Source organism: Pecten maximus, chromosome 1 (assembly GCF_902652985.1).
Source record: "Pecten maximus chromosome 1, xPecMax1.1, whole genome shotgun sequence".
Lineage (NCBI taxonomy): Eukaryota > Metazoa > Mollusca > Bivalvia > Pectinida > Pectinidae > Pecten > Pecten maximus.
In genome coordinates, this window is record NC_047015.1 from 4,852,491 (window position 1) to 4,875,190 (window position 22,700).

Genomic DNA, 22,700 nt, shown 5'->3' on the forward strand with positions numbered 1-22,700 from the left:
ATAAGGGGACCCCTAATGTGTGATCCTAGACAGCCATCAGTACATGTGTAAGGGGACCCCTAATGTGTAATCCTAGATAGTAGTCAGTACAAGTGTAAGGGGACCCCTAATGTGTGATCCTAGATAGTCATCAGTACATGTGTAAGGGGACCCCTAATGTGTGATCCTAGACAGCCATCAGTACATGTGTAAGGGGACCCCTAATGTGTGATCCTAGATAGTCATCAGTACATGTGTAAGGGGACCCCTATCCTAGATAGCCATCAGTACATGTGTAAGGGGACCCCTAATGTGTGATCCTAGATAGCCATCAGTACATGTGTAAGATGACCCCTAATGTGTGATCCTAGACAGCCATCAGTACATGTGTAAGGGGACCCCTAATGTGTGATCCTAGATAGTCATCAGTACATGTGTAAGGGGACCCCTAATGTGTGATCCTAGATAGTCATCAGTACATGTGTAAGGGGACCCCTAATGTGTGATCCTAGATAGCCATCAGTACATGTGTAAGGGGAACCCTAATGTGTGATCCTAGATAGTCATCAGTACATGTGTAAGGGGAACCCTAATGTGTGATCCTAGATAGTCATCAGTACATGTGTAAGGGGACCCCTAATGTGATCGTAGATAGCCATCAGTACATGTGTAAGGGGACCCCTAATGTGTGATCTAGACAGCCATCAGTACATGTGTAAGGGGACCCCTAATGTGTGATCCTAGATAGTCATCAGTACATGTGTAAGGGGACCCCTAATGTGTGATCCTAGATAGCCATCAGTACATGTGTAAGGGGACCCCTAATGTGTGATCCTAGACAGCCATCAGTACATGTGTAAGGGGACCCCTATCCTAGATAGCCACCAGTACATGTGTAAGGGGACCCCTAATGTGTGATCCTAGACAGCCATCAGTACATGTGTAAGGGGACCCCTATCCTAGAAAGCCACCAGTACATGTGTAAGGGGACCCCTAATGTGTGATCCTAGATAGTAGTCAGTACATGTGTAAGGGGACCCCTAATGTGTGATCCTAGATAGCCATCAGTACATGTGTAAGGGGACCCCTAATGTGTGATCCTAGATAGTAGTCAGTACAAGTGTAAGGGGACCCCTAATGTGTGATCCTAGATAGCCATCAGTACATGTGTAAGGGGACCCCTAATGTGTGATCCTAGATAGCCATCAGTACATGTGTAAGGGGACCCCTAATGTGTGATCCTAGACAGCCATCAGTGCATGTGTAAGGGGACCCCTAATGTGTGATCCTAGATAGTAGTCAGTACAAGTGTAAGGGGACCCCTAATGTGTGATCCTAAACAGCCATCAGTACATGTGTAAGGGGACCCCTATCCTAGATAGCCATCAGTACATGTGTAAGGGGACCCCTAATATGTGATCCTAGATAGTAGTCAGTACAAGTGTAAGGGGACCCCTAATGTGTGATCCTAGACAGCCGTCAGTACATGTGTAAGGGGACCCCTAATGTGTGATCCTAGACAGCCATCAGTACATGTGTAAGGGGACCCCTAATGTGTGATCCTAGATAGTAGTCAGTACATGTGTAAGGGGACCCCTAATGTGTGATCCTAGACAGCCATCAGTACATGTGTAAGGGGACCCCTAATGTGTGATCCTAGATAGTAGTCAGTACAAGTGTAAGGGGACCCCTAATGTGTGATCCTAGACAGCCATTAGTACATGTGTAAGGGGACCCCTAATGTGTGATCCTAGACAGCCATCAGTACATGTGTAAGGGGACCCCTAATGTGTGACCCTAGATAGTAGTCAGTACATGTGTAAGGGGACCCCTAATGTGTGATCCTAGATAGTAGTCAGTACATGTGTAAGGGGACCCCTAATGTGTGATCTAGATAGCCATCAGTACATGTGTAAGGGGACCCCTAATGTGTGATCCTAGACAGTAGTCAGTACATGTGTAAGGGGACCCCTAATGTGTGATCCTAGACAGCCATCAGTACATGTGTAAGGGGACCCCTAATGTGTGATCCTAGACAGCCACCAGTACATGTGTAAGGGGACCCCTACCCTAGACAGCCATCAGTACATGTGTAAGGGGACCCCTAATGTGTGATCCTAGATAGTAGTCAGTACAAGTGTAAGGGGACCCCTAATGTGTGATCCTAGACAGCCATTAGTACATGTGTAAGGGGACCCCTAATGTGTGATCCTAGACAGCCATCAGTACATGTGTAAGGGGACCCCTAATGTGTGATCCTAGATAGCCATCAGTACATGTGTAAGAGGACCCCTAATGTGTGATCCTAGATAGTCATCAGTACATGTGTAAGAGGACCCCTAATGTGTGATCCTAGACAGCCATCAGTACATGTGTAAGGGGACCCCTATCCTAGACAGCCATCAGTACATGTGTAAGAGGACCCCTAATGTGTGATCCTAGATAGCCATCAGTACATGTGTAAGAGGACCCCTAATATGTGATCCTAGATAGTAGTCAGTACAAGTGTAAGGGGACCCCTAATGTGTGATCCTAGATAGCCATCAGTACATGTGTAAGGGGAACCCTAATGTGTGATCCTAGATAGTAGTCAGTACATCTGTAAGGGGACCCCTAATGTGTGATGCTAGATAGCCATCAGTACATGTGTAAGGGGACCCCTAATGTGTGATCATAGATAGTAGTCAGTACATGTGTAAGGGGACCCCTAATGTGTGATCCTAGACAGCCATCAGTACATGTGTAAGGGGACCCCTAATGTGTGATCCTAGACAGCCATCAGTACATGTGTAAGGGGACCCCTAATGTGTGATGCTAGATAGCCATCAGTACATGTGTAAGGGGACCCCTAATGTGTGATCATAGATAGTAGTCAGTACATGTGTAAGGGGACCCCTAATGTGTGATCCTTGATAACCATCAGTACATGTGTAAGGGGACCCCTAATGTGTGATCCTAGACAGCCATCAGTACATGTGTAAGGGGACCCCTAATGTGTGATCCTAGACAGCCATCAGTACATGTGTAAGGGGACCCCTAATGTGTGATCCTAGATAGTAGTCAGTACATGTGTAAGGGGACCCCTAATGTGTGATCCTAGACAGCCATCAGTACATGTGTAAGGGGACCCCTAATGTGTGATCCTAGACAGCCATCAGTACATGTGTAAGGGGACCCCTAATGTGTGATCCTAGACAGCCATCAGTACATGTGTAAGGGGACCCCTAATGTGTGATCCTAGATAACCATCAGTACATGTGTAAGGGGACCCCTAATGTGTGATCCTAGATAGCCATTAGTACATGTGTAAGGGGACCCCTAATGTGTGATCCTAGACAGCCATCAGTACATGTGTAAGGGGACCCCTATCCTAGACAGCCATCAGTACATGTGTAAGGGGACCCCTAATGTGTGATCCTAGATAGCCATCAGTACATGTGTAAGGGGACCCCTAATGTGTGATCCTAGACAGCCATCAGTACATGTGTAAGGGGACCCCTAATGTGTGATCCTAGACAGCCATCAGTACATGTGTAAGGGGACCCCTAATATGTGATCCTAGATAGCCATCAGTACATGTGTAAGGGGACCCCTAATGTGTGATCTAGATAGCCATCAGTACATGTGTAAGGGGACCCCTAATGTGTGATCCTAGATAGTCATCAGTACATGTGTAAGGGGACCCCTAATGTGTGATCCTAGATAGCCATCAGTACATGTGTAAGGGGACCCCTATTATGTGATCCTAGATAGTAGTCAGTACAAGTGTAAGGGGACCCCTAATGTGTGATCCTAGACAGCCATCAGTACATGTGTAAGGGGACCCCTAATGTGTAATCCTAGATAGTAGTCAGTACAAGTGTAAGGGGACCCCTAATGTGTGATCCTAGATAGTCATCAGTACATGTGTAAGGGGACCCCTAATGTGTGATCCTAGACAGCCATCAGTACATGTGTAAGGGGACCCCTAATGTGTGATCCTAGATAGTCATCAGTACATGTGTAAGGGGACCCCTATCCTAGATAGCCATCAGTACATGTGTAAGGGGACCCCTAATGTGTGATCCTAGATAGCCATCAGTACATGTGTAAGATGACCCCTAATGTGTGATCCTAGACAGCCATCAGTACATGTGTAAGGGGACCCCTAATGTGTGATCCTAGATAGTCATCAGTACATGTGTAAGGGGACCCCTAATGTGTGATCCTAGATAGTCATCAGTACATGTGTAAGGGGACCCCTAATGTGTGATCCTAGATAGCCATCAGTACATGTGTAAGGGGAACCCTAATGTGTGATCCTAGATAGTCATCAGTACATGTGTAAGGGGAACCCTAATGTGTGATCCTAGATAGTCATCAGTACATGTGTAAGGGGACCCCTAATGTGATCGTAGATAGCCATCAGTACATGTGTAAGGGGACCCCTAATGTGTGATCTAGACAGCCATCAGTACATGTGTAAGGGGACCCCTAATGTGTGATCCTAGATAGTCATCAGTACATGTGTAAGGGGACCCCTAATGTGTGATCCTAGATAGCCATCAGTACATGTGTAAGGGGACCCCTAATGTGTGATCCTAGATAGCCATCAGTACATGTGTAAGGGGACCCCTAATGTGTGATCCTAGACAGCCATCAGTACATGTGTAAGGGGACCCCTATCCTAGATAGCCACCAGTACATGTGTAAGGGGACCCCTAATGTGTGATCCTAGACAGCCATCAGTACATGTGTAAGGGGACCCCTATCCTAGATAGCCACCAGTACATGTGTAAGGGGACCCCTAATGTGTGATCCTAGATAGTAGTCAGTACATGTGTAAGGGGACCCCTAATGTGTGATCCTAGATAGCCATCAGTACATGTGTAAGGGGACCCCTAATGTGTGATCCTAGACAGCCATCAGTACATGTGTAAGGGGACCCCTAATGTGTGATCCTAGATAGTAGTCAGTACATGTGTAAGGGGACCCCTAATGTGTGATCCTAGACAGCGATCAGTATATGTGTAAGGGGACCCCTAATGTGTGATCCTAGATAGTAGTCAGTACAAGTGTAAGGGGACCCCTAATGTGTGATCCTAAACAGCCATCAGTACATGTGTAAGGGGACCCCTATCCTAGATAGCCATCAGTACATGTGTAAGGGGACCCCTAATATGTGATCCTAGATAGTAGTCAGTACAAGTGTAAGGGGACCCCTAATGTGTGATCCTAGACAGCCATCAGTACATGTGTAAGGGGACCCCTAATGTGTGATCCTAGACAGCCATCAGTACATGTGTAAGGGGACCCCTAATGTGTGATCCTAGATAGTAGTCAGTACATGTGTAAGGGGACCCCTAATGTGTGATCCTAGACAGCCATCAGTACATGTGTAAGGGGACCCCTAATGTGTGATCCTAGATAGTAGTCAGTACAAGTGTAAGGGGACCCCTAATGTGTGATCCTAGACAGCCATTAGTACATGTGTAAGGGGACCCCTAATGTGTGATCCTAGACAGCCATCAGTACATGTGTAAGGGGACCCCTAATGTGTGACCCTAGATAGTAGTCAGTACATGTGTAAGGGGACCCCTAATGTGTGATCCTAGATAGCCATCAGTACATGTGTAAGGGGACCCCTAATGTGTGATCCTAGATAGTAGTCAGTACAAGTGTAAGGGGACCCCTAATGTGTGATCCTAGATAGCCATCAGTACATGTGTAAGGGGACCCCTAATGTGTGATCCTAGATAGCCATCAGTACATGTGTAAGGGGACCCCTAATGTGTGATCCTAGACAGCGATCAGTATATGTGTAAGGGGACCCCTAATGTGTGATCCTAGATAGTAGTCAGTACAAGTGTAAGGGGACCCCTAATGTGTGATCCTAAACAGCCATCAGTACATGTGTAAGGGGACCCCTATCCTAGATAGCCATCAGTACATGTGTAAGGGGACCCCTAATATGTGATCCTAGATAGTAGTCAGTACAAGTGTAAGGGGACCCCTAATGTGTGATCCTAGACAGCCATCAGTACATGTGTAAGGGGACCCCTAATGTGTGATCCTAGACAGCCATCAGTACATGTGTAAGGGGACCCCTAATGTGTGATCCTAGATAGTAGTCAGTACATGTGTAAGGGGACCCCTAATGTGTGATCCTAGACAGCCATCAGTACATGTGTAAGGGGACCCCTAATGTGTGATCCTAGATAGTAGTCAGTACAAGTGTAAGGGGACCCCTAATGTGTGATCCTAGACAGCCATTAGTACATGTGTAAGGGGACCCCTAATGTGTGATCCTAGACAGCCACCAGTACATGTGTAAGGGGACCCCTATCCTAGACAGCCATCAGTACATGTGTAAGGGGACCCCTAATGTGTGATCCTAGATAGTAGTCAGTACAAGTGTAAGGGGACCCCTAATGTGTGATCCTAGACAGCCATTAGTACATGTGTAAGGGGACCCCTAATGTGTGATCCTAGATAGCCATCAGTACATGTGTAAGGGGACCCCTAATGTGTGATCCTAGACAGCCATCAGTGCATGTGTAAGGGGACCCTAATGTGTGATCCTAGATAGTAGTCAGTACAAGTGTAAGGGGACCCCTAATGTGTGATCCTACACAGCCATCAGTACATGTGTAAGGGGACCCCTATCCTAGATAGCCATCAGTACATGTGTAAGGGGACCCCTAATATGTGATCCTAGATAGTAGTCAGTACAAGTGTAAGGGGACCCCTAATGTGTGATCCTAGACAGCCATCAGTACATGTGTAAGGGGACCCCTAATGTGTGATCCTAGACAGCCATCAGTACATGTGTAAGGGGACCCCTAATGTGTGATCCTATAGTAGTCAGTACATGTGTAAGGGGACCCCTAATGTGTGATCCTAGACAGCCATCAGTACATGTGTAAGGGGACCCCTAATGTGTGATCCTAGATAGTAGTCAGTACAAGTGTAAGGGGACCCCTAATGTGTGATCCTAGACAGCCATTAGTACATGTGTAAGGGGACCCCTAATGTGTGATCCTAGACAGCCATCAGTACATGTGTAAGGGGACCCCTAATGTGTGATCCTAGATAGTAGTCAGTACATGTGTAAGGGGACCCCTAATGTGTGATCCTAGATAGTAGTCAGTACATGTGTAAGGGGACCCCTAATGTGTGATCTAGATAGCCATCAGTACATGTGTAAGGGGACCCCTAATGTGTGATCCTAGACAGTAGTCAGTACATGTGTAAGGGGACCCCTAATGTGTGATCCTAGACAGCCATCAGTACATGTGTAAGGGGACCCCTAATGTGTGATCCTAGACAGCCATCAGTACATGTGTAAGGGGACCCCTATCCTAGACAGCCATCAGTACATGTGTAAGGGGACCCCTAATGTGTGATCCTAGATAGTAGTCAGTACAAGTGTAAGGGGACCCCTAATGTGTGATCCTAGACAGCCATTAGTACATGTGTAAGGGGACCCCTAATGTGTGATCCTAGACAGCCATCAGTACATGTGTAAGGGGACCCCTAATGTGTGATCCTAGATAGCCATCAGTACATGTGTAAGAGGACCCCTAATGTGTGATCCTAGATAGTCATCAGTACATGTGTAAGAGGACCCCTAATGTGTGATCCTAGACAGCCATCAGTACATGTGTAAGGGGACCCCTATCCTAGACAGCCATCAGTACATGTGTAAGAGGACCCCTAATGTGTGATCCTAGATAGCCATCAGTACATGTGTAAGAGGACCCCTAATATGTGATCCTAGATAGTAGTCAGTACACGTGTAAGGGGACCCCTAATGTGTGATCCTAGATAGCCATCAGTACATGTGTAAGGGGAACCCTAATGTGTGATCCTAGATAGTAGTCAGTACATGTGTAAGGGGACCCCTAATGTGTGATGCTAGATAGCCATCAGTACATGTGTAAGGGGACCCCTAATGTGTGATCATAGATAGTAGTCAGTACATGTGTAAGGGGACCCCTAATGTGTGATCCTAGACAGCCATCAGTACATGTGTAAGGGGACCCCTAATGTGTGATCCTAGACAGCCATCAGTACATGTGTAAGGGGACCCCTAATGTGTGATGCTAGATAGCCATCAGTACATGTGTAAGGGGACCCCTAATGTGTGATCATAGATAGTAGTCAGTACATGTGTAAGGGGACCCCTAATGTGTGATCCTTGATAACCATCAGTACATGTGTAAGGGGACCCCTAATGTGTGATCCTAGACAGCCATCAGTACATGTGTAAGGGGACCCCTAATGTGTGATCCTAGACAGCCATCAGTACATGTGTAAGGGGACCCCTAATGTGTGATCCTAGATAGTCATCAGTACATGTGTAAGGGGACCCCTAATGTGTGATCCTTACCACTGTACCTATGATATAAGTGAGACATCTGACTTAAGTGTATGTACCCACAATGTATCTGTTGAGTGTGAACTGTTTCGGTGATATTACTGTGCATTCTATTTGTCAGTGTTGGGACCTACTACATGAGGATAGTAATGGTGGGCCACAAAGAAATGGTCAAACTGCTGCGACAACAGTTAGCTATGGTAAGATCACCAGTAAGCTACGGTAAGGTCACCAGTTAGCTATGGTAAGGTCACCAGTTAGCTATGGTAAGGTCACCAGTTAGCTACGGTATGGTCACCAGTTAGCTACGGTAAGGTAAGGTCACCAGTTAGCTATGGTAAGATCACCAGTTAGCTATGGTAAGGTAAGATCACCAGTTAGCTATGGTAAGGTAAAGTCACCAGTTAGCTACGGTAAGGTAAGGTCACCAGTTAGCTATGGTAAGATCACCAGTTAGCTATGGTAAGGTAAGATCACCAGTTAGCTACAAAGGTTAGATCACCAGTAAGCTTCAATTGTAAATTAAGGTCACCAGTTAGCTACAAAGGTAAAGTAAAGTCACCAGCTAGCTACAATGGTAAGGTAAAGTCACCAGTAAGCTACAAAGGTTAGGTCACCAGTAAGCTTCAATTGTAAATTAAGGTAACCAGTTAGCTACAAAGGTAAAGTAAGGTCACCAGTTAGCTACAAAGGTAAAGTCACCAGTTAGCTACAAAAGGTAAAGTAAGGTTATCAGTTAGCTACAATGGTAAAATCACCAGTTAGCTACATTGATAAGGTCACCAGTTAGCTACAATGGTAAGGTAAAGTCACCAGTTAGTTACAAAGGTAAGGTTAAGTCACCAGTTAGCTACAATGGTAAAATCACCAGTTAGCTACATGTATTGGTAATGTCACCACTTAGCTACAAAGGTAAGGTAAAGTCACCAGTTAGCTACAAAGGTTAGGTCACCAGTTAGCTTCAATTGTAAATTAAGGTCACCAGTTAGCTACAAAGGTAAGGTAATGTCACCAGTTAGCTACAATGTTAAGGTCACCAGTTATCTTCATTGGTAATGTCACCAGTTAGCTACAATGGTAAAGTCACCAGTTAGCTACAAAGGTAAGGTTAGGTCACCAGTTAGCTACAAAGGTAAGGTAAGGTCACCAGTTAGCTACAATGGTGAAGTAAGGTCACCAGTTAGCTACAATGTTAAGGTCACCAGTTAGCTACAAAGGTAAGGTAAAGTCACCAGTTAGCTACAAAAGGTAAAGTAAGGTCATCAGTTAGCTACAATGGTAAAATCACCAGTTAGCTACAATGTTAAGGTCACCATCTAGCTACAATGGTAAGATCACCAGTTAGCTACAATGGTGAAGTAATGTCACCAGTTAGCTACATTGGTAAGGTCACCAGTTAGCTACAATGGTAAGATCACCAGTTAACTATGGTAAGGTCAACAGTCAACTACGGTTATTATTTCATTAGTTAGTTATGGTAAATCCTTAGTTAGTGATGTGTATTATACTGAAAAGCTTACTTGGTTAGTGATTGGTAGATTTGCTGAATTAGCAGTGGAAGTTTGGCTAATCTTAAAATACCCTGGTGGATTTTGTAGGAGGGCCGTGATAAAGCATACCTGCTGAACATGTTACAAGATGTCAGTCGGTCTAGAAAGGAGAAGCTGCGACCATCTACTGAGAATCGCATCTTATCCCCAACTTCAGCTACTTCGATGGAGTCTTTAACTTCACCTGGTTTGTATATCTATCTGTATATAGAACAACAGTATTTAACTATATTTATATATATAATACCTATAATTGTGTGATCGTAGACTACATTTACCTTTGTCGGCAATATAGATATTGAGTATATAACATTGTATATTCTGTCATCTTTCACAATATTGGTATCAGAAGTTTAGTCATGTTCGCGGTGGATGTCCTGTGGTCTATTGTGACTTTAAATGAGAGTTTCTCTGAAAAGCAGTAATGAGTAAAGCTTTGGAAAATGATCAGTTTATGTTTCCTAATATGAAGGAATAATGTAACCGAGTCTTGGTAAAACAATTATATTGGCAGTACATACACTTATATAATATTTACTGTATTCTTGTAAGGTGGCGTTATTCATGTCATACTTATTTACTATGGATGACATTTCAGGACTGTCTCCCTCCATGGCTAGGTAACATGTTGACCTTGTAGTAGGTCAACACTTAGCTTGAGTCTTGGTTGTTGTTTCAGTAGTGTTAAACCACTTTCAGCTATTAAATCTAACTTTGATCTAAGTTTAACATGACTGTGTCAAATTACTGCTGTAATGTACAGACAATGAAGAGCTGATTATTTGATGTTGTTGATATAGTAATACTGACCGGCTTTATTAGACTAGTTTGTGCTGTAGTACCTGCTTCGGTGTATACACAGCCATCTTATAAACCTGATTTATAGTTTCACCATATGCAGTATGTTTGTCACGTTAAATTGAACATCTCATATATCTATCTTCCATTGTCAAATTTGAATGTGGATACCTTTTGGGATGGCTGTCCCATATGAGGACAAGGTCTTATATCCCACAATATTTGGAGTTACGGCCCTTTATACAATGTATGATATTTTCAATGCTAAATTTTGCATGCGGGTACCTCTAGAAATTGCTGCATGTCATATCAAAATAGTTCTCATGCTCAAGTACATTGCAGGGTTTTTCCCCTCCTTTTTGACGCAATGCCATCAGATGTTAGGCTATTCAAATTGCTCTACGTCCGCAGTGCCCCCTTGGTCTGTCTGTTAACAATCCTTGTTATCACTATTTTTGAAAAGTACATGAGGGATAAGCATTCAGTTTTGAGTCTGATTGGGCAAACAAAATGTCCAACAGTTGGCCATCTTGCATGATGACAGTTGAAGTTTGTTATTGTTAACGAATTGTTTGAAAAGTGCAGGTGGAGTATTTCTGATACATCACATGTAGGTTCCCCGGGGTCCCTAGTCGTGCCCATTCTATTTCAAGTATGATCGGGAAAACAAAACGGCGGACAGGCGGCCATCTTGACAGTGGAAGTTTATTTATTGCAATTTCTTGAGGGGAATGATATTTTTCATAAATTCACATACACATTCCTCTTGGTCCCAAGTTTTGTCCATAAAATTTAAGGTCTTTGCAAAACAAAATGGTTGACAGACAGCCATCTTGGACTTTGACAGTTGAAATTTGTTATTTATATATTTCCGAAAGTTCTTCTTAGATCTTTCTTAGACTCCATATGTAGGTTACCCAGGTAATCAACTGATTAAGAGGAAGAGGCTAGGGAAGGGATAAGTAGAGGAAAGATCAGTGTCATAGTACCCATAAAGATCATTCAATGGTGGGTGCCAAGGTCCCTCTGGGATCTCGTATCATTTAATGGTGGGACCCAAGGTCCCTCTGGGATCTCGTATCATTTAATGGTGGGACCCAAGGTCCCTCTGGATTCTCGTATCATTTAATGGTGGGCGCCAAGGTCCCTCTGGGATCTCGTATCATTGACACCAGTGTTTGAGTATGGGGAATATGTATTACTTGGATTTCTCCATCATGTTGAAGTATCAATTTTCTGAGGTCATGGTATCATATATAAGACATGGATGAAGCTATAAAAGATGTTTATAAGAGATTTTAGGATCATTTAACACTTATTTGGAGTTGTGGCATGTTCCTAGTTCTATATAGTAATGTACATGACTGTTTTGGTGTACTAACCAGTGTTAGTGTGGATTCTGTGTTAGTGTGGATACTGTGTTAGTATGGATACTGTGTTAGTGTGGATACTGTGTTAGTGTGGATACTGTGTTAGTGTGGATACTGTGTTAGTATGGATACTGTGTTAGTGTGGATACTGTGTTAGTGTGGATACTGTGTTAGTGTGGATACTGTGTTAGTGTGGATACTGTGTTAGTGTGGATACTGTGTTAGTGTGGATACTGTGTTAGTGTGGATACTGTGTTAGTGTGGATTCTGTGTTAGTGTGGATTCTGTGTTAGTGTGGATTCTGTGTTAGTGTGGATACTGTGTTAGTGTGGATACTGTGTTAGTGTGGATTCTGTGTTAGTGTGGATACTGTGTTGTTGACATGATTGTTTGGTGTATTAACCTGTGTTAGTGTGGATACTGTGTTAGTGTGGATACTGTGTTAGTGTGGATTCTGTGTTAGTGTGGATACTGTGTTAGTGTGGATACTGTGTTAGTATGGATACTGTGTTAGTGTGGATACTGTGTTAGTGTGGATACTGTGTTAGTGTGGATTCTGTGTTAGTATGGATACTGTGTTAGTGTGGATACTGTGTTAGTATGGATACTGTGTTAGTGTGGATACTGTGTTAGTGTGGATACTGTGTTAGTGTGGATACTGTGTTGTTGACATGATTGTTTGGTGTATTAACCTGTGTTAGTGTGGATACTGTGTTGTGAAACAGCATTGTATTTTATGTAGGGTTCCGAGGATTCCGGGTAGTTATCCTTCGGAAGGCCTTGTGCCTTTATTAGTCCCCTGCCGTTTGAAAAACGCAACAGTTGTCCGGACAACTCCTTCTAAAGTACTACTCTGATCTTAACGAAACTTGGTATACATGATCAGTATAACATGTAGTTGTGCATCCCACATTTGTTTTTCAAAAATCCATTTTTCAAAATTGCCGCCGGCTTCTCATTGGTTGAGGTTTGTCCGGACAACTCCTCATAAAGTACTACTCTGATTTTAAAGAAACATTGTATACATGATCAGTATAACATGTAGTTGTGTATCCCACATTTTTTTTTCAAAAATCCATTTTTCAAAATGGCCACCGGCTTCTCATTGGTTGAGGTTTGTCCGGACAACTCCTCCTAAAGTACTACTCTGATTTTAAAGAAACAATGTATACATGATCAGTATAACATGTAGTTGTGTATCCCACATTTTTTTTTCAAAAATCCATTTTTCAAAATGGCCACCGGCTTCTCATTGGTTGAAGTTTGTCCGGACAACTCCTAAAGTACTACATATATAACATGTAGTTATAAAAATGCGAAATAAATAGGTGCATTCCTAGCTCAGGCAGGGAACTTTGTATTGCTGTTGCAATACTATCCATCCTTGTATTTCCTATGTTTTAGCCCATAGTTATCGGTTAGACCTCAGACCAATACAAACGTATATTCCTGTCGTTGCTGTTCTGTCTGACAATATCGTCATACAGAGACGATAACTCCTGCCATGTTACACCACTCGATTTCACAATAACTGTTGTTGTCTGAAGCTTTTTACCATTACAACATCAGGATTTAAAACATTCAGTCTTTATGGTTGTTTAATGTCAATGATGTCTTCATTTAGACAAATTATCATAAGAATCTATCTAAATAAAAAGGATACTCTGCACATGTTGTAAAATTTCTTGTTGTTCTGTACCAACAACTCTTTCTAAATACATGTAGTAAAAACTATTGTCAGCATTAAACAAGCATTATGGTGGGCTTTTGCCAATATGTACAAAATTAGACTGCCTAAATATAGCACATCAGTATACAAAGTTTTGAGTAAAGACACAATTATATTTACATTCTGTGTTGCATTTGCCTATATGTCATTAGACAACCAAATTGCATTCATGAGACTGTATACTACAACTTACAGTGATTCGGTCACTGTAGGAATACAGCTCCAGGTGTTGTAGGTTAAAACAATGGCCCCCAGTTACCTTACTAGTTTAGGCCAAGTGATATATCAATTGCCAGTATTTATTTACATAAGCCACCATAAAAAATAAAGCACCTTCACAAGTTATGACAGTGAAGTTTTATAATAAAAGATGTAGTCAACACAAAATTATAAAAAGCGCTATTCTTGATCTATACATAATTACAAAATTGTTAATGTTAATTGTCACACGGACAGGGGTTCATTTCCGAATTTTGAGAAATGCAAGACACAGCAACATTTAAAGTCCAGCATTTATGTCACCTACTGTCAAGACAACTTTCATTTTGAATTTAAGAGCTGAAATTCTTCAAAAAAAAAATCCCCAGTCGAGTGTATAGAAACGAAAGTGTTTCCGAGGAATCGAGTCTATTCAGTGCAATGCCCGTTCAACGTCAAATCACTTCTAAAACTAATCACATATCATTGCATAGAAAAATGGCTTTGATTTATGAAATTTTTAACAATTTTACTATATCTGCAAATGTAGATGAAATATATATAATGAAAACACATTTGTGCAAAATCCATTTGATACAAGATACAAGAAGCTTTATATCATGTCGAATATGTCAATGGGTAACATAAGCTCTCAAGAGCTTGTACTAATAATGACACGAGGGACTATATTAATCCTTCTGGAAATTCTGGTTGTTCTGGTATTTGAAATTGATGATGGTAAGCGGCAAATTTAATTGTGTCATAAGCTGCAGTAAATAAAAAAAAAATTCTTTATGAATGTAGATATAAGCATTGAACTGTTACTAAATGCAGAGACCTATATTAGATTATAGATTTTGAAAATCAAAAATACACACTCCTGGTATAAAAAGAAAGATGTAGGATTCCAGGTGTGAAAAGGCGGGAATTCCCCAGTCAACTATAAATATATAAACTGGTCTATATTTAGTATATAGGTCTCTGCTAAATGGTAGTACAATTAATGTATACAATTGATATGAATACAATTTGGTTGACCAATTAAGTGTATGCTGTTAACTTATAACTTCTACAGCGATCACACTTTCAACACCTCTACAGGTTATTTCCTGTCAATTTTATAATCCCTATAAATATTTTAACTTATTTGAGTTAGCAGACCACTGATTGTTGTATTCATATTTTTGCTGTAGGTGGACGGAAATTTGCCCGAAAAATGGCAGAGAGTGTTGCCGCTAACACACCCCAGCAATCACCTGCCCTTAATCGAAGAAACAGACACATGGACAGTAACGAAAACCTCAACGCACGCTTCTAATGGACGCTTCTAATGGACAAATGGACGCTTCTAATTGACGCTTCTAATGGATGCTTCTAATGGACGCTTCTAATGGACGAATGGACGCTTCTAATGGACGAATGGACGCTTCTAATGGACGCCTCTAATGGACACTTATAATGGACGCTTCTAATGGACGAATGGACGCTTCTAATGGACAAATCTCCTTCCTCAGTAGTGAATGTTTTGTTGTGATAGTTATCATAGAGATATCACTACTGATAGTAAAGATACAGACACCTTTCATTTCTGTCCTGCAACTTGCTAATATCCTTTTCTTTTAGAGGATGAAGTGTAAACCTGTGTTAATTGAGGAGATGTACGAAGACAGGAGAGTCTAGAGGTGCTGATACAATATTGTCTTATAAGGTGACATTGTGTTGAAACGTATGCTGTTTAACAAATTATCCACCAAACTGACAAAACATACAACATCTGAATATTGTTTTACCAACCATTGTATCTTACCTAACATGTCTTATTGAATGTCTATTAAATGTCTTAAGAATCAAAGATTTTTTGCAATGATCATGAATAAAGAAAGCAGTACATTTACCAGTGCATACCAGGCTCTCAGTGGTTGTTTCAGAGAGCTGAATTCTACTGCTTTAGATGAAATCATTATACTGAGAAGAATAGCTGTATTGAGTTGTGATATATAATTATAGGTAGTAAGTAGAATACCAGAAATATATAATGATATTGATATACCATTTCTCTATATGAACCGTGCCTATAGTACAGTCTATGCAGTGGAAGGAAGTTTTAACATATTAAGTTGGAGCCATATCTCATTTGAATGATTGTACCTTTTCATCTGTTATTTAAGGAGAGTTATATACATACATAAGTAAACAGATCTATATTTAGAGATAATACCCATTGATTTAATTATGTTAATACATTGTATATGAATTAATGCATTACTTTTATATTTGTAAAGATTATATAATTCCTGTGAGAATTTTGTGATATATAGTGGACAATTTGAAAGAACTGCTTTAGTTGATAATCTGGATATCCGAAGTGTCAGTAGAAGATACAAGTGACCCAGATCTGGATGTCCAGTGACCCAGACCGGGATGTCCAGTGACCCGAATGTGGATGTCCAGTGACCCAGATCTAGATGTCCATTGATCCAGATCTAGATGTCCCGTGACCCAGATCTGGATGTCCAGTGATCCATATCTGGATGTCCAGTGACCCAGATCTGGATGTCCAGTGATCCATATCTGGATGTCTGAAGTGTCAGTAGAAGATATGAGTGACCCAAAGGATGTGCCCAGTACATGTATTGTAACAACTGTTCTCAAATCTGTGTTCTGTGCTTTTTTGTTTCTTTATTTAATGTAAATCCCTTACATCTTATATCATGGTGCAAAACAGATTTTGAAACAAATTCCTAGAGCAATATCTAAGATAAGATATAAGGTAATCTGTAAATCTTCATGTATGATTCACCCGGTTTTACTGATAATATTTAATACAGTACCAGTCTTTACTGATAATGATATTTAATGCAGTGAAGATTATGTGTGAGATAACTCTTTTCTGGTGTGTCACAATTCTTAGGTCACACCTCTGCATGTATATCATGTTTGTACAATTGTACATACTATAATACGAGGTTACATCATTACTACGAGGGCTGATTGATATGTTGTGAGCCTCATATTGAAGGATTTGAATTTTGACAGACATATTGTATTATTTTTCAACATAATCCCCTTCAGTATCTATACACTTTTGTCAGCGGTGTTTAGGGGCCTCAATGCCACTTTTATAGAACTCCTTTTCTTGCATGTAAACGTCATCATATGACTGATAGTGGGTGCCTGAAACAGCTGTTTTCAGTTTTGGAATGGCAGCCATGGCAATGACAGACTTGTGAACAGGATCATTGTCCTGATGAAATAACACACCTTTAGTGAGCTTTCCACGGTGCTTAAGTTTAATACTTTCCCTTTAACTGCCTCAGAAGTGAAGCATAGTATGTGCCATTGATTGGTTGCCCCTTTTGGAGATAATCTATCAGCAGAATACCATCTGCATCCCAGAAAACCGAGGCCATAACCTTCCCAGCTGATGGAACAGTCTTTACCTTCTTTAGCGGGGGAGAGCCAGGGTGCTTCCATTGTTTCACCTCTGGGGTAAAATGATGGACCCATGTTTCATCCATAGTGACAAATCTCTGAAGAAAGTTGGCAGGATCTTCCTCAAAAGGTTAAGATTAGCACGTGATAATGTGTGCCTGGTGTGCTTCTGATCAACTGTCAGAAGTCTTGGTACCCAACTCTACTGGCTGTATATCTTTCTGTGACTCGTCTGTCAGTCAAAACAATATCATGAACTTTATTGACCATTTCTGGGGTTGCAACATTGACGGGCCTTCCAAAACAGGGGTCATCCTCAAGGCTCTGTCGGCCATGCTTAAATTCCACCACCCACCTTTTCACTGTAGCATATTAAGGGGCAACTTTCCCTAATTTTGCTACCATACCATTATGAAAATACTTAAACCATTTTTATGCAAATATTAAAAGACGCTTGTCTTGTTTACTTTGAAGTGCTACCATGTCGATATAAACTAACCAAATCGAGACCAGTCCTTAGGTACATGTACACGGCCCTTTATAGCCAGAGAAGAGTAGGACTTTAAAAGAACATCCTTGAGTAGCTCCCTCAATACGAGGCTCACATATCAATCATACCTCGTACGTTAAGAATTTTTGTCTTGACAATTATAGGCTCTGTAATTAATGAATATTTTCTGTATTTTATTTGGGAGGATTAGGAGTGTTAAAGCACAGTTTGTTGTTCTGATGGCTACAGATCTACATCTTTGTGTATTATATGTTTCTTTGGCTGTCTGGTGGGCGTCATTGTTGTAGGTAACAGATAAGTAATATATGTTTCTTAGATTTGTTTCTGTGATCTGTATGATTCAGTCCCATTACTCACCTGCAAGTGTCTCATTTACAAAATTATCCAAGATCATTCCATTTTTTATGCCTATCCACTTGACAAGTGGTTGGTTTTTAGCTCACCTGGTCTGAAGGACCCATGATCTTAGGCTGTGGCACAGTGTCCATCTTCCGTCAGGTAAAACTCATTATTTATCATGAGTGATTGAATGGATTTTGACCAAAGGTCTGAAGCATCTTTATGAAGAGTAAATTTTGTATAAAGAGTGGCCTGAGAGGTTGGGCCCAATAGGGGAAATAAAACAAATTCTTTTAAATCCCTTTTTGGGTTTTTTTTTTAGTAGCCCGCACTCAGTGTGATTATTTACACTTTTTGCTAATTATTCAAGACATACACTTTCTTTTTGTAAAATATTTCACACATACAACAAGTAAATCTAGCTGGTTCCAAAAATATATTTCGATAAAATTATCAGGTGATTCTATGACAAATCCTGATATTTTTGTGTATGAGAATCTTATCCAATCTTAATATTTTGTTTCATTACACTTTCTGTTTACGGTTTCGGTAAGTAATGTGTTGAGTTTAGTAGTTTGGTACCTGATACTGTTGTTGTATGGATGAAAATCAAACTATGTTAACAATTTAACGAAAACTGTGTATCCCCAAACAGGATGGTCAGATTAACCCGAATTGTGTATCCCCAAACAGGATGGTCAGATTAACCAAAACTGTGTATCCCCAAACAGGATGGTCAGATTAACCCGAATGTTTACATTTGTTGATCCTGAGGGAATTTGTGCATTCATAGAGAAGGTTTAAATTAATAAAACCCTTTACATCAACAGATCTGTTGCAGACACCTGCCAGGTCAATCCGTTCCTCCATATTGTATTCAATGCCTTATTAACCACTAGGTCACATTATAATGTTATTTTGTATAATTATTTTTAAGTTTTGAAATGAATATTTTATTATTAAATATATTTAAAATCAAAGTTATTGCATTGTTTTATCACCAGATGTATAGGAATAATTCCAATTTAGGCTCCACTTGGAATATTACTGACACACAACACTGATGGTCTACAAGGTGACATACAACACTGACGTCTACAAGGTGACATACAACAATGACAGTCTACAAGGTGACATACTACACTTACGGTCTACAAGGTGACATACAACACTGACGGTCTACAAGGTGACATACAACACTGACGGTCTACAAGGTGACATACAACACTGACGGTCTACAAGGTGACATACAACACTGACGGTCTACAAGGTGACATACAACACTGATGGTCTACAAGGTGACATACTACACTGATGGTCTACAAGGTGACATACAACACTGATGGTCTACAAGGTGACATACAACACTGACCGTCTACAAGGTGACATACAACACTGACCGTCTACAAGGTGACATACTACACTGACCGTCTACAAGGTGACATACAACACTGACGGTCTACAAGGTGACATACAACACTGACGGTCTACAACGTGACATACAACACTGACCGTCTACAAGGTGACATACAACACTGACAGTCTACAAGGTGACATACAACACTGACGGTCTACAAGGTGACATACTGACCGTCTACAAGGTGAGACACAACACTGACAGTCTACAACGTGACATACAACACTGATGGTCTACAAGGTGACATACAACACTGACCGTCTACAAGGTGACATACTACACTGACGGTCAACAAGGTGACATACAACACTGACCGTCTACAAGGTGACATACAACACTGACGGTCTACAAGGTGACATACAACACTGACCGTCTACAAGGTGACATACAACACTGACGGTCTACAAGGTGACATACAACACTGACGGTCTACAAGGTGACATACAACACTGACGGTCTACAAGGTGACATACAACACTGACGGTCTACAAGGTGACATACAACACTGACCGTCTACAAGGTGACATACAACACTGACGGTCTACAAGGTGACATACAACACTGACGGTCTACAAGGTGACATACAACACTGACGGTCTACAAGGTGACATACAACACTGACGGTCTACAAGGTGACATACAACACTGACGGTCTACAAGGTGACATACAACACTGACGGTCTACAAGGTGACATACTACACTGACGGTCTACAAGGTGACATACAACACTGACGGTCTACAAGGTGACATACTACACTGACGGTCTACAAGGTGACATACAACACTGACGGTCTACAAGGTGACATACAACACTGACGGTCTACAAGGTGACATACAACACTGACGGTCTACAAGGTGACATACAACACTGACAGTCTACAAGGTGACATACAACACTGACAGTCTACAAGGTGACATACTACACTGACCGTCTACAAGGTGACATACAACACTGACCGGTCTACAAGGTGACATACTACACTGACGGTCTACAAGGTGACATACTACACTGACGGTCTACAAGGTGACATACAACACTGACCGTCTACAAGGTGACATACAACACTGACCGTCTACAAGGTGACATACAACACTGACCGTCTACAAGGTGACATACAACACTGACGGTCTACAAGGTGACATACAACACTGACCGTCTACAAGGTGACATACAACACTGATGGTCTACAAGGTGACATACAACACTGACCGTCTACAAGGTGACATACAACACTGACCGTCTACAAGGTGACATACTACACTGACGGTCTACAAGGTGACATACTACACTGACGGTCTACAAGGTGACATACTACACTGACGGTCTACAAGGTGACATACTACACTGACGGTCTACAAGGTAACATACTACACTGATGGTCTACAAGGTGACATACAACACTGACGGTCTACAAGGTGACATACTACACTGACCGTCTACAAGGTGACATACTACACTGACGGTCTACAAGGTGACATACAACACTGACGGTCTACAAGGTGACATACAACACTGACGGTCTACAAGGTGACATACTACACTGACAGTCTACAAGGTGACATACAACACTGATGGTCTACAAGGTGACATACAACACTGACCGTCTACAAGGTGACATACCACACATTGTCATTCTGGCATTCTCTCCAGAGAAGAACTCGTCTCGTTTTCCAGAAGTAGGAGTTATGTTTGTTGGACAAGTCTTGTTGATATTGCAACCACAAATGTTCAAGGTTGTTACAGTTTTAGGGATTAAGCCCTGCAGGTCTTCTGGTTTACCAGGCTAAAACTCTTAATGAGGTTATAAGTATCCCGAACAGACTCAGCAACAAAACATTTCATTTGATGAATATCCGACACTTAGCTTACTTCCTTTTCTTCATTCTTTCCTTTACTAATTCATCAGTAAGCTCCCTCAGGACTATTATTCATCAGTAAGCTCCCTCAGGAAGAAGGTCGTGTCTCCAGCTGTATCGTCCATTAAGCATTGTTATGTTCCATAATGTATCTGGCAAGGTTTTTATAAGTTGTCAGATGTCACACTGTATTAGAGGTTTTTTTGTATCGCCTTGAAAAGGTGGCATATAGATATTACTATGTCGCCGTCGGCTGCGTCCGCACAATGGTTTCCGTGCAATAACTTGAGTTCCCTTTTGCAAATCAAGCTCAAACTGTGCTTGCTTGGGATTGCTTTTCAGGTTCAAATGTCAAAGGTCAAGGTCATTATTACTATTAATAGAAAATTGGTTTCCGTGCAATAACTTGAGTTCCCTTTGGCCAATCAAACTCAGACTTCATACAGTGCTTCCTTACCAAAAGTGCTTGCTTCGGATTGCTTTTCAGGGTCAAAGGTCAAAGTCACTGTTACTATTAATAGAAAATTGTTTTCCGTGTAATAACTTTAGTTCCTTTTGGCCAATCAAACTCAAACTTCATACAGTGCTTCCTTACCAAAAGTGCTTGCTTCGGATTGCTTTTCAGGGTCAAAGGTCAAAGTCACTGTTACTATTAATAGAAAATTGTTTTCCGTGTAATAACTTTAGTTCCTTTTGGCCAATCAAACTCAAACTTCATACAGTGCTTCCTTACCAAAAGTGCTTGCTTGGGAAAAGGTCTTGCTACAGCCATCACAAACCAGTATGGATAGCACTATGATGACATGTTCGGGGTAAGAAGTTCTGTACATGAATGTAGTTAAATGTTCTTGCAATCAATAAATGCTATCAACGACTTCACTCATCATGTCTACAAAACCTCTTAGATCCACAACTCCAATAGATGTGTGTACATAACGTCTTTAGAATTAGGACTAGGGTTAAATGTTAGTCATCAGATGAGTTGGCAACAGGTGAGAAATCTGAATACACAGTTCACCTGTATATTCATAACACGGGTTTAGGAATAATCACTGCAATAATAATTGATTCACACAGGGTTTTGTGCAAAGATTGCATTTGATATCAATTTATTATTACTACTCAAATTTATTAAATGTTGTGCATTTGTTGTTTTTCTG

General features: G+C 41.3%; 1 protein-coding gene across 1 annotated transcript in view; it reads left to right on the forward strand.

Moving 5' to 3' along the window:
* The window catches only part of LOC117322928 (transmembrane channel-like protein 5), a 54,265-nt gene extending 38,430 nt beyond the window's left edge, over window positions 1-15,835 (forward strand). The window contains exons 17-19 of the mRNA XM_033877899.1: window positions 8,460-8,538; window positions 9,937-10,075; window positions 15,177-15,835. Of these exons, the coding sequence (XP_033733790.1) occupies window positions 8,460-8,538; window positions 9,937-10,075; window positions 15,177-15,301 (343 nt within the window). The 3' untranslated portion in view covers window positions 15,302-15,835. The remainder of the gene's footprint in view (window positions 1-8,459; window positions 8,539-9,936; window positions 10,076-15,176) is intronic.
* The last annotated feature ends 6,865 nt before the right edge of the window (window positions 15,836-22,700 follow it).